Here is a 13,061-nt window from a genome sequence, read left to right on the forward strand (position 1 = left end):
TGGATTAAATATGTTTTTTCTCACCCATCTACACACAATGCCCCATAATGACAAAGTGAAAACATGTTTTTCGAAATGTTAGCTGTATTTCATTTTCAATAAATTAGCAATCTACTTTACATAAGTATTAACACACCTGAGTAGATGCATGTTAGAATCACATTTGGCAGCGATTACAGAGTCTTTCTGGGTAAGTCTCTAAGAGCTTTCCACACCTGGATTGTACAATATTTGCCCATTTTATTATTTTCAAAATTATTCAAGCTCTGTCAAATTTGGTTGTTAACCTCTCTGGGCTAGGTGGCACGTCAACGTCCCACTCTATTCAACAGCCAGTGGAAGAGCGTGGCGCGAAATAGAAAACCTCAAAAATGCAATAATTTCAATTTTTCAAACATACGACTATTTTACACCATTTTAAAGACAAGACTCTCGTTAATCTAACCACATTGTCCGATTTCAAAAAGGCTTTACAGCGAAAGCAAAACATTAGTTTATGTTAGGAGAGTACATAGCCACAAATAATCACACAGCCATTTTCCAAGCAAGCATATATTTCACATAAACCCAAAACACAGCTAAATGAAGCACTAACCTTTGATCTTCATCAGATGATACTCCTAGGACATTATGTTATACAATACATGCATGTTTTGTTCAATCAAGTTCATATTTATATCCAAAAACAGCTTTTTACATTGGCATGTGATGTTCAGAACTAGCATTCCCACCCAAAACCTCCGGTGAATTTACTAAATTACTCACCATAAACGTTGACAAAATACATAACAATTATTTTAAGAATTATAGATACAGAACTCCTTTATGCAATCGCTATGTCAGATTTTAAAATAGCTTTTCGGCGAAAGCACATTTTGCAATATTCTGAGTACATAGCTCAGCCATCACGGCTAGCTATTGTGACACCCGTCAACTTCGGGACTCACTAAACTCAGAATTACTATTAGAAAAATGGAATTACCTTTGCTTCATCAGAATGCACTCCCAGGACTGCTACTTCCACAAGAAATGTTGTTTTTGTTCCAAATATTCCATAGTTATGTCCAAATACCTCCGTTTTGTTTGTGCGTTCAGGTCACTATCCAAAGGGTAACGCGCGAGCGCATTTCGAGACAAAAGAATTCTAAATGTTCCTTTACCGTACTTAGAAGCATGTCAAACGCTGTTTAAAATCAATTTTTATGGTATTTTTCTCGTAAAATAGCGATAATATTCCAACCAGACAATAGTGTATTCATTGAAAGAGGGAAAGAAAAAACAGCATGGTCGCGGGACCGCGCATCTCCAATCTCTTTCTCACTAGGCAGACCACTGACAAACTGAGCTACCATACTCTGCCCAGAGACAGGAGACGCCTCAATCCGCTTTCTGAAGGCTTTAGAGAGCCAATGGAAGCCTTAGAAAGTGCAACGTAACCCCAGAGATACTGTAGTTTCGAAAGGGACTAGAAAGAAGAACTACAATTTCTCAGACAGGCAAATTCCTGCATGGAATTTTCTCAGGTTTTTGCCTGCCATATGAGTTCTGTTATACTCACAGACACCATTCAAACAGTTTTAGAAACTTCAGAGTGTTCTATCCAAATCTACTAATAATATGCATATTCTCGTTTCTGGGAAAGAGTAGTAACCAGTTTAAATCGGATACGTTTTTTTATCCGGCCGTGAAAATACTGCCCCCTAGCCCAGACATGTTAATAATCGCTAGACAACCATTTTCAAGTCTTGCCATAGATTCTCAAACAGATTTTAGTCAAAACTGCAACTCATCCACTCAGGAACATTTACTGTCTTCTTGGTAAGCAACTCCAGTGAACACTGAGTGTTCAAAACATGAAAGAAACATGTTCAACTTCATATTCATCATCTCCAGCACACATTTCAACATTGCGCATTTCTATGTTTTGTAGTAAAATAAGACCGTGTTTCCAATTACATCATCAGTGTGCATCGTGTGATGTTTAACCATTATGAGTAGGCATTGCCTACAAATTGTCTACTAACTGGTTGATGATGTCATTGGAAACACTTATTTTCTATATTTTTTACTACAAACATAGAAACGTGCCATTTTCACATATGTTGACTTTGTGGTGGTGCTGGAGATGATGAATATGATGTTGAACATTTAGAAATGTCCCTTTAAGAACACCTTCCTAATATTGAGTTGGACTCTACAAGGTATCGAAAGCATTCCACAGGGATGCTTGTCCATGTTGACTCCAATGCTTCCCATAGTTGTCAGGTTGGCTGGGTGTCCTTTTGGTGGAGGACCATTCTTGATACACACAAACTGTTGAGCGTGAAAAACCCTGCAGCGTTGCAGTTCTTGAGACACTCAAACCGGTGCGCCTGGCAACTACTACCATACACCGTTCAAAGCCACTTAAATATTTTATCTTGCCCATTCACCCTCTGAATGGCACACATACACAATCTGTGTCTCAAGTCTAAAAGTCTCCTCCCATTCATCTACACTGATTTGAAGTGGATTTAACAAGTGACATCAGTAAGGGATCCTAGCTTTCACCTGGATTCACCTGGTCAGTCTATGTCATGGAAAGAGCATTCATAATATTTTGAACACTCAGTGTATATTTGGCCTTGTGTTTAAGGTTAATGTCCTGCTGAAAGGTGAATTCATCTCCCAGTGTCTGGTGGAAAGCAGAATAAACTAGGTTTTCCTCTAGGATTTTGACTGTACTTAGTTCCATTCCGTTTATTTTTTATCCTGAAACTCCCCATTCCATAACAATTACAAGAATACCCACTATGCCACCACTATGCTTGAAAATTTGTGCATTGTTGCAAACTGGATGCATGTTTTGGAATAGGCTACCTACTTTTCACTCTGTCAATTAGGTTAGTTTTGTGGAGTAACTACAATGTTGTTGATCCATCCTCAGTTTTCTCCTATCACAGTCATTAAACTCTAACTGTTTCAAAGTCACCTCTGAGTGGTGTGAATACTTTCTGAAGGAACTGTAGATAAATGAATTGTATCACCTAGGAATAGTTTTATGTTGCCATGCGTCATCTCTGAGCCCGTCAGTTTCTATCTGCATGGTTTATCAATGGGTTAGGGAAAATGTCAACAAAGAGGCACTTCTTGATTGGGAGCTGAAATCTGTTCCCATTTCTCAATTAAACATTTTGATCCCATGCCATGAGAGCTTGGCGCTGAGCTAGCCCCGTCTATATGGGCCTTTAGTTTTGTCTCCTGGGTCGTGTAATCGCCGACGTTGTCCTCAATCCCCTAACAAAGACAACCAATAGAGCAGCCATAGGAGCAGCTATAGCCATAGAAACAACCTTGGTTTTTCCAAAAGTAAATAACAGAACTCTCTCTTTCTATTGACTCTGTAGGAATTGACCTAGAAAACATTGTCTACTACAAGGATGACACGCACTACTTTGTCATGACTGCCAAGAAGCAGAGCCTGCTGGAGAAGGGAGTCATTCTGCATGTGAGTGATCAAAGGGGCGGTCGCAGAGGGGGAGAGAGACACATCTGGAGCTATCTCTCTCGTACACAACACACACACACACACACACACACACACACACACACACACACACACACACACACACACTTTATCCCTCTGTGTGCCTGCTCCCTGCCTAAGGACCAAGCCAAAACTGTGCCAGGAACAAATCACCAGCTCAACCACATTTAATGAGTTTGTGTCCCACTCCCAACACTTCACTTCAGGACACTGCTGTTTCCTTTGACTAGACTGGGCACTTTCCACAGGAAATCAGTCACAAGCTTTTAGGACATTAGGACATCTCTTAGAAGTTCAGCTTTCATGTTCCAGTAACGGTTGCCACTGCATTTCTATCTCACTTTGAGATGAAAACCGTGGGGGGGAGGGAGGGGGGGTGTTTGGTAATGTTTTGCAAATCAAAATTGTTACCAAGGCATTCAAGTAGTTGGGAAGTGTTACCCTTTTGATAATTGGATTGGATTTTTTAATTAGCACCTACTGAGTTTTCATCAGCAGTCATAATCAGGGCAATACAGTTGAATGGCTGAACAGGGCCCTGTAGGTCTTGTGCTGGGTCATAGTCATTAGCCATCAAAGGGAAGAAAATGGACTGAATCAATTTCAGTTGCAAAAGTTTTGCTACAAGTGTGCACTAATGAATATGACCCTGATGAGTTGGGCCAGGCTGTAGGCTGAGGGAGGACGTGAGAGTGGACACACTATGTCCTGTGTTTCAGACTTCACTGTTTTCACATGGGGTCGCCCGTCTCCACACCTGCCAAGTTTGCATAATCCCTAATGAGCTGTGTGTGTGTGTGTTGCAATGGGGGTGTGGGTGGACAGACCCCTTGCTGCTCACACTCTCTTTTCTACAAGATGACTTACTTCCAAGCGAGGTCCTTTTATAGCAATGGAAATCACTCCCTAGTCTCTCTTTAATGCTCCATCCTGCCCCAGGGAAAGGGGAGGTTGGCAGGCAGGCAGGCAGACAGGCAGGAGAGTGCTGGGTCGGGTCCACACTTCCACCCAGCACCATGAATCAGAGAACAACACCCTCTCAGATCCTCTGTCTACCCCTCCCCACCCATCCATCTCACCAGTCAGTCAGCCTGGCGGTGCCGACCCAGCCTAGCCAGGGAAGTCAGTCAGCCTTGCGGTGCCGGCCCAGCCTAGCCAGGGAAGTCAGTCAGCCTGGCGGTGCCGGCCCAGCCTAGCCAGGGAAGGAAAAGAATGTACCTCTCACTGCCCTCTTTCAAAACAGTCATTTAAAGCAGGCCTTGATTTTGATGCTACGCTCTGGAGACCGATAGGCGTCTCGCTACACAGAGTAGCAGGGAGTTAGGCATTAAAGACATTTAAATGGCCCTATATTTATTCAATTCAATATTACTTCAGAATGACATTGGCTTGATTTGGAATGAAATAACTGCTTTGGTGGTCAAGGCTAACCTCCTGTGTAAAATATCTCCTTTTCCAAATACCACTGCATGGATGTCATGCTCCATTCTCTGCGTGACAGGCCATGTTACATGCACTCTCTTATCCTCAGTGTCTCTCAGTCCTCCAGTCATCTGAGCCATCTAACCTCCGTCTTCTCCAGGATTATGCAGACACAGAGATGCTGCTGTCTAGGGCTAATGTGGACCAGGAGGCTCTTCTCTCCTACGCCCGCGAGGCCGCAGACTTCTCCACCAACCACCAGCTGCCCACTCTGGACTTTGCTATCAACCACTACGGACAGCCCGACGTGGCCATGTTCGACTTCACCTGCATGTACGCCTCAGAAAATGCGGCACTCGTGCGCCAACGCAATGGACGCCAGCTACTGGTGTCTCTGGTGGGGGACAGTCTACTGGAGGTGAGGAAGGCTACTGGGCAGAGGGTGTTTCAGTCTGACTTAGAAGATATACTCTGTCAGTCACTCTGGATAAGGTAGTGTCTTAGTCTTGTGTATACAAATGGGAGTAAAGCGTGAGCATGTGTGTGGAGAAATTACAGTGAATCGAGAGAGCGATTCAAGTTATCAAGGATGACGTGGACTGACGTTTGCTTACTTAATACAGACAATTTTACATTAACAAAAATGTGTGTGTATATATATATATATATATAATATAATAAAATCTACTTAAACAATACACCATTTTTAAATATATATATATATATTTTAAAAAGGTGTATTGTTTAAGTAGATGTTATTATTCTCTGTGTGCTTACTTGGGAGTTCACCATGTTACTGTATTTGTCCCTCTCTCTAGCCCTTCTGGCCCATGGGCACTGGTATAGCCCGGGGTTTCCTGGCAGCCATGGACTCAGGCTGGATGGTGAAGAGCTGGGCCCAGGGAAACACCCCTCTGGACGTGCTGGCTGAGAGGTGAGGGAGCAGACGTCATAACACGCACATTATACTCGCACATCAGACTTTCACACTCTCACACACATACTCTTTATCCCTCTCTCTCTCATACACTCACACACCCTCGACACACTGTTATCTCCGAGTGCTTTATCTCTGAGTGCTCCAATGTCAGCCCCTCCTGTAGTTGTAATGGAATAAGAGCCTCTGGAGCTCTGAATGGAATGTTTTGAATCCTCTGTTCTGTTGCCTTCTATAATTCAGTAACCATGGTCTCCTCTTTTTCAGGGAGAGCATATATCGCCTGCTGCCTCAGACAACGCCAGAGAACATCAGTAAAAATTTCAGCCACTACAGTGTGGATCCCACCACGCGCTACCCTAACATCAGCCTCCACTTCCTACGGCCCAACCAGGTAGTGTATACACTGAGATCATAGGACTGTGTGATTGTAACATGATGAACTACAGTACCCATAATGCTCTGTGTATGATATCCAGTTTGAGTAGGGCCAGGACTGACTACCTAACCTTTGTCATGACTACCTAATTGTCTTGTGAATGAAAACCCAGTGTCTGAGTAACTAGAGAGATGCGCGCACACACACACACACACACACACACACACACACACACACACACACACACACACACACACACGATACGATATACTTTATTGTCCATTTCATTGTGATGTCAGGATTCGGCAGGTAGCCTAGTGGTTAGCCTCTCTGGAATATGTGGGACGCTAGCGTCCCACCTCGACAACAGCCAGTGAAATTGCAGGGCGCCAAATTCAAAACAACAGAAATCCCATAATTAAAATTCCTCAAACATACAAGTATTATACACCATTTTAAAGATAAACTTCTTGTTAATCCAGCCACAGTGTCTGATTTCAAAAAGGCTTTACGGCGAAAGCATACCATACGATTATGTTAGGTCAGTGCCTAGTCACAAAAAAACATACAGCCATTTTCCAGCCAAAGAGAGGAGTCACAAAAAGCAGAAATGGAGATAAAATTAATCACTAACCTTTGATGATCTTCATCAGATGGCACTCATAGGACTTCATGTTACACAATACATCTATGTTTTGTTCGATAAAGTTCATATTTATATCCAAAAATCTCAGTTTACATTGGCGCGTTATGTTCAGTTTTTGCCTACAAAACATCCGGTGATTTTGCAGAGCCACATCAATTTACAGAAATACTCATCATAAACTTTGATGAAAGATACAAGTGTTATGCATAGGATTATAGATAAACTTCTCCTTAATGCAACCGCTGTGTCAGATTTCAAAAAAAGCTTTACGGTGAAAGCACACCATGCGATAATCTGAGTACAGCACTCAGCCACCAAAACAAGCCATACAGATACCCGCCATGTTGTGGAGTCAACAAAAGTCAGAAATAGTGTTATAAATATTCACTTACCTTTGATGATCTTCATCGGAATGCACTCCCAGGAATCCCAGTTCCACAATAAATGTTCGTTTTGTTCGATAAAGTTAATCTTTATGTCCAAATACCTCCATTTTGTTTGCGCGTTTAGTTCACTATTCCAAAAGTTCCATTACAGTTTGTAATGTCAAACTGTCAAACGATGTATAGAATCAATCTTTAGGATGTTTTTATCATAAATCTTCAATAATATTCCAACTGGACAATTCCTTTGTCTTTTTAAATGAAAGGGAACGGAGCTCGTGCTCACGGCCGCGCACGTGACTAAACTAAAGGCTTTCAGCCAGACCACTGGTTCGGACAGCTCTTATTCGCGCCCCTTTTACAATAGAAGCCTGAAACAATGTTCTAAAGACTGTTGCCATCTAGTGGAAGCCTTAGGAAGTGCAATCTGACCAAATTTACACTGTATATTGGATCGGCAATCACTTGAAAAACCACAAACCTCAGATTTCCCACTTCCTGGTTGGATTTTTCTCAGGTTTTCGCCTGCGATATGAGTTCTGTTATACTCAGACATCATTCAAACAGTTTTAGAAACTTCAGAGTGTTTTCTATCCGAATCTACTAATAATATGCATGTCTTAGCTTCTGGGCCAGAGTAGCAGGCAGTTTACTCTGGGCACCTTATTCATCCAAGCTACTCAATAATGCCCCACGTTCCCAAAGAAGTTAACTGACTTGCCTAGTTAAATAAAGGTTAAAAAAAAGACTTTCAAATACACAACACATGTAATATTATTACATGCCGTATGTAAAACTAGAAAGTTAGTACACAAGTCACACATCTACTTTTTTACAAATTCAAAGTCTCTGCGGCTTACTGTCCGACTGTGTGTTTGGCCTGTATCTTTCCTATGTCCCACTGTTCAGCAGTCTGGTGGCTGATGGAATGAAACTTGCCTTGTTCCTATTCTTCCTGAACAGTGGGACCCTTAACCTCCGTCTGGAGGGCAGCAACTCAAAACATAACTAAGAAGCAGAGTTTTTTTCAGTCCGGATGCATGCTCAGCAAAAACTCCTGGCAGTAGCTATGACCTATGGAAGATGTCTTATGTGAAATCCCACCCCACTCTGTTGTTGTCAGGTACAACACCTCATTGACACAGGGGATTCAAACAGTGAAATGCGTATCGAAATGGAGAATGTAGTCACCTCGTCAACACCCAAGCTCACCCGAAATGGTAAGTAGTGTTTAGAATAAGCTATACGATGTTTCATAGCAAATGTATTCAGTTATTTAGTTAAGTTCATATTATTTAATTGTCATTCATGTCTCTTGTTTTTGGGACCTGGACGTTATTACAATCACCGAAATGTAACAATGAATTGCTTTCAACCTAGACCATTACCTGCTTGAGAAGCATTTCCAAGGTAATATCATTAATGACTGAGGTCCAAATGCATGACCATCTGACGATTCCTTCATAATAGTCCTTAACTGTAGAAACAAGCAACTGACTTGATGGATGGACTGATTTTATTTGATTTACTTTGTGTTCACTAACCTGGTCATTAATGGGATGGTGAAATGGCACAAACTTTGGACTGGTACCATACATACATACATACATACATACATACATACATACATACATACATACATACATACATACATACATACAGTTGAAGTCGGAAGTTTGCATACGCTTAGGTTGGAGTCATTAAAACTCGTTTTTCAACCACCCCACAAATTTCTTGTTAACAAACTATAGTTTGGCAAGTCGGTTAGGACATCTACTTTGTGCATGACACAAGTAATTTTTCCAACAATTGTTTACAGACAGATTATTTCACTTATAATTCACTGTATCACAATTCCAGTGGGTCAGAAGTTTACATACACTAAGTTGACTGTGCCTTTAAATAGCTTGGAAAATTCCAGAAAATTATGTCATGGCTTTAGAAGCTTCTGATAAGCTAATTGACATCATTTGAGTCAATTGGAGGTGTACCTGTGGATGTATTTCAAGGCCTACCTTCAAACTCAGTGCCTCTGATTGACATCATGGGAAAATCAAAGGGAATCAGCCAAGACTTCAGAAAAAGAATTGTAGACCTCCACAAGTCTGGTTCATCCTTGGGAGCAATTTCCAAACGCCTGAAGATACTATGTTCATCTGTACAAACAATAGTACGCAAGTATGAACACCATGGGACCACGCAGCCGTCATACCGCTCAGGAAGGGGATGCGTTCTGTCTCCTAGAGATGAACGTACTTTGGTGCGAAAAGTACAAATCAATCTCAGAACAACAGCAAAGGACCTTGTGAAGATGCTGGAGGAAACGGGTACAAAATTATCTACATCCACAGTAAAACGAATCCTATATCGACATAACCTGAAAGGCCGCTCAGCAAGGCAGAAGCCACTGCTCCAAAACCGCCATAAAAAAGCCAGACTACGGTTTGCAACTGCACATGGGGACAAAGATTGTACTTTTTGGAGAAATGTCCTCTGGTCTGATGAAACAAAAATAGAACTGTTTGGCCATAATGACCATCGTTATGTTTGGAGGAAAAAGGGGGAGGCTTGCAAGCCGAAGAACACCTTCCCAACCGTGAAGCACGGGGTGGCAGCATCATGTTGTGGGGGTGCTTTGCTGCAGGAGGGACTGGTGCACTTCACAAAATAGATGGCATCATGTGGTAGGAAAACTATGTGGATATATTGAAGCAACATCTCAAGACATCAGTCAGGAAGTTAAAGCTTGGTCGCAAATGGGTCTTCCTCCGTCGGTCTCGGTCTTCCTCCGGACAATGACCCCAAGCATACTTCCAAAGTTGTGGCAAAATGGCTTAAGGACAACAAAGTCAAGGTATTGTAGTGGCCATCACAAAGCCCTGACCTCAATCCTTTCGAAAATTTGTGGGCAGAACTGAAAAAGCATGTGCGAGCAAGGAGGCCTACAAACCTGGCTCAGTTACACCAACTCTGTCAGGAGGAATGGGCCAAAATTCACCCAACTTATTGTGGGAAGCTTGTAGAAGGCTACCCGAAACATTTGACCCAAGTTAAGCAATTTAAAGGCAATGCTACCAAATACTAATTGAGTGCATGTAAACTTCTGACCCAATGGGAATGTGATGAAGGAAATAAAAACTGAAGTAAATCATTCTCTCTACTATTATTCTGACATTTCACAGTCTTAAAATAAAGTGGTGTCCCTAACTGCCCTAAGACAGGGAATTTTTACTGGGATTAAATGTCAGGAATTGTGAAAAACTGAGTATAAATGTATTTGTCTAAGGTGTATCTAAACTTCCGACTTAAACTGTATATACATACATGCGTACACTACCAGTCGGAAGTTTGGACACCTGCTCATTCCAGGCTTTTTCTTTATTTTTACTATTTTCTACATTGTAGAATAATAGTGAAGACATTTAAAACTATGAAATAACACATATGGAATCATGTAGTAACCAAAAAAGTGTAAAAATAAATGTTTTTTGAAGAATCTCAAATGTAAAATATATTTAATATTTATTTGTTTTTTTACTACATGATTCCATATGTGTTATTGCACAGTTTTTAATGTCTTCACTATTATTCTACAATGTAGAAAATAGTAAAACATTTATAAAAACCTTTGAATGAGTACGTGTGTCCAAACTGGTACTGTATATAATGGTGTGTAAAGATAGTATATGAATAGAAAATTTGTGCACAGCACTAGTTATATAGGATGAGCCATGACTAGAATACTGTATATACATATATAAAGTAGGTAAAACGGTATGTAAACATTATTGAAGTGACCAGTGTTCAATGACTGTATGAACACTCCAAAGAGCAAAACTTCTGACTGTTTGGTCTAAAACACCCTAAGCCCTGGTCCCAAACATGTTATTATCCTCTAGTCACTGACTGCTTTTCCTTTCCCAGAGTCCATCGCTCGCTCAAGCAAGCTGCTGAACTGGTGTCAGAGACAGACGGAGGGCTACAGGAAAGTCAGTGTGACCGACCTCACCATGTCCTGGAAGAGTGGCATGGCCCTGTGTTCCCTCATCCACCGCTACAGACCTGACCTCATGTGAGTCATATATATAGTGCATTCGGAAAGAACTCAGAATTCAGACGTTACAGCCTTATTCACAATACTCAATAATGACAAAGCAAAACAATATCACATTTACATACAGTGCCTTGCAAAAGTATTCATCCACCTTGGCATTTTTCCTATTTTGTTACATTACAACCTGTAATTTAAATTGATTTTTATTTGGATTTCATTTAATAGACATACACAAAATAGTCCAAATTGGTGAAGTGAAACAAAAAAAAGAAATTGTTGAAAAAAAAGTGGTGGGTGCATATGTATTCACCCCCTTTGCTATGAAGCCCTTAAATAAGATCTGGTGCAGCCAATTACCTTCAGAAGTCACATAACTAGTTACGTCCATCTGTGTGCAATCTAAGTGTCCATAACCTGTACTACACCTGTCCCAGAGTCTGCAACACAACTAAGCAAGGGGCACCATGAAGACCAAGGAGGTCTCCAAGCAGGTCAGGGACAAATATGTGGAGAAATACAGATCACGGTAGGGTTGTAAAAAAATATTATTAAAATACATAAAATACATATTATTAAAAAATAGAAAGAATATGGCACCACAACAAACCTGCCAAGAGTGGGCCACCCACCAAAACTCACGGACCAGGCAAGGAGGGCATTAATCAGAGAGGCAACAAAGAGACCAAAGATAACCCTGAAGGAGCTGCAAAGCTCCACAGCGGAGATTGGAGTATCTGTCCATAGGACCACTCTAAGCTGTACACTCCACAGAGCTGGGCTTTACGGAAGAGTGGCCAGACAAAAGCAATTGCTTAAAGAAAAAAATAAGCAAAGACGTTTGTTGTTCGCCAAAAGGCATGTGGGAGACTCCCCAAACATATGGAAGAAGGTACTCTGGTCAGATGAGACTAGGCCATCAAGGAAAACGCTATGTCTGGTGCAAACCCAACAGCTCTCATCACCCTGAAAGACCATCCCTACAGTGAAGCATGGTGGTGGCAGCATCATGCTGTGGGAATGATGTTGGGGGGGGGATGCTAAGGAGTATTTCTGTCTAATAAAGCCCTTTTTGGGGGAAAAACTCATTCTGATTGGCCAGGGCTGGCTCCTAAGTGGGTGGGCCTGGCTGCCAAGCGGGTTGGCCTATGCCCTCCAAAGCTCAACCATGGCTGCACCCCTGCCCAGTCATCTGAAATCCATAGATTAGGGCCTTTTTTATTTATTTAAATTGACTGATTTCCTTTTATGTACTGTAGCTCAGTAAAATCTCTGAAATTGTTGCATGTTGCGTTTATATTTTTGTCCAGTATACAGTACCAGTAAAAAGTTTGGACACCTACTCATTCAAGGTTTTTTTGTAATTTTTACTATTTTCTACATTGTAGAATAATAGTGAGAACATTCAACTATGAAATAACGCATATGGAATCATGTAGTAACCAAAAAGGTGTTAAACAAATGTAAATATTTTTTTATATTTTAGATACTTCAAAGTAGTCACCCTTTTCCTTCCAACTCCATCTCAGTTGGTTTGAGGTTGTGTGATTGTGGAGGCAGGTCATCTGATGCAGCACTCCATCACTCTCCTTCTTGGACAAATAGCCCTTACACAGCCTGGAGGTTTGTTAGGTCATTGTCCTGTTGAAAACAAATGATAGTCCCGCTAAGAGCAAACCAGATGGGATGGTGTATCGCTGCAGAATCCTGTGGTAGC

General features: G+C 41.4%; 1 protein-coding gene across 30 annotated transcripts in view; it reads left to right on the forward strand.

The window, feature by feature from the left end:
• Positions 1-13,061, forward strand: part of LOC106561386 (protein-methionine sulfoxide oxidase mical3a) — a 157,517-nt gene that overhangs the window by 76,788 nt on the left and 67,668 nt on the right. For all 30 annotated transcript variants that reach the window (XR_006757069.1, XR_001318787.2, XR_006757070.1 and 27 more), the window contains 6 exons: positions 3,387-3,487; positions 5,109-5,366; positions 5,767-5,882; positions 6,153-6,279; positions 8,417-8,513; positions 11,218-11,365. Coding sequence is in view for 27 of the 30 variants with exons in the window: in XM_045688313.1 (XP_045544269.1) it covers positions 3,387-3,487; positions 5,109-5,366; positions 5,767-5,882; positions 6,153-6,279; positions 8,417-8,513; positions 11,218-11,365 (847 nt within the window). In the remaining 3 variants the exon portion in view is untranslated. The remainder of the gene's footprint in view (positions 1-3,386; positions 3,488-5,108; positions 5,367-5,766; positions 5,883-6,152; positions 6,280-8,416; positions 8,514-11,217; positions 11,366-13,061) is intronic.

The sequence above is a fragment of the Salmo salar genome, chromosome ssa10 (assembly GCF_905237065.1).
Source record: "Salmo salar chromosome ssa10, Ssal_v3.1, whole genome shotgun sequence".
Lineage (NCBI taxonomy): Eukaryota > Metazoa > Chordata > Actinopteri > Salmoniformes > Salmonidae > Salmo > Salmo salar.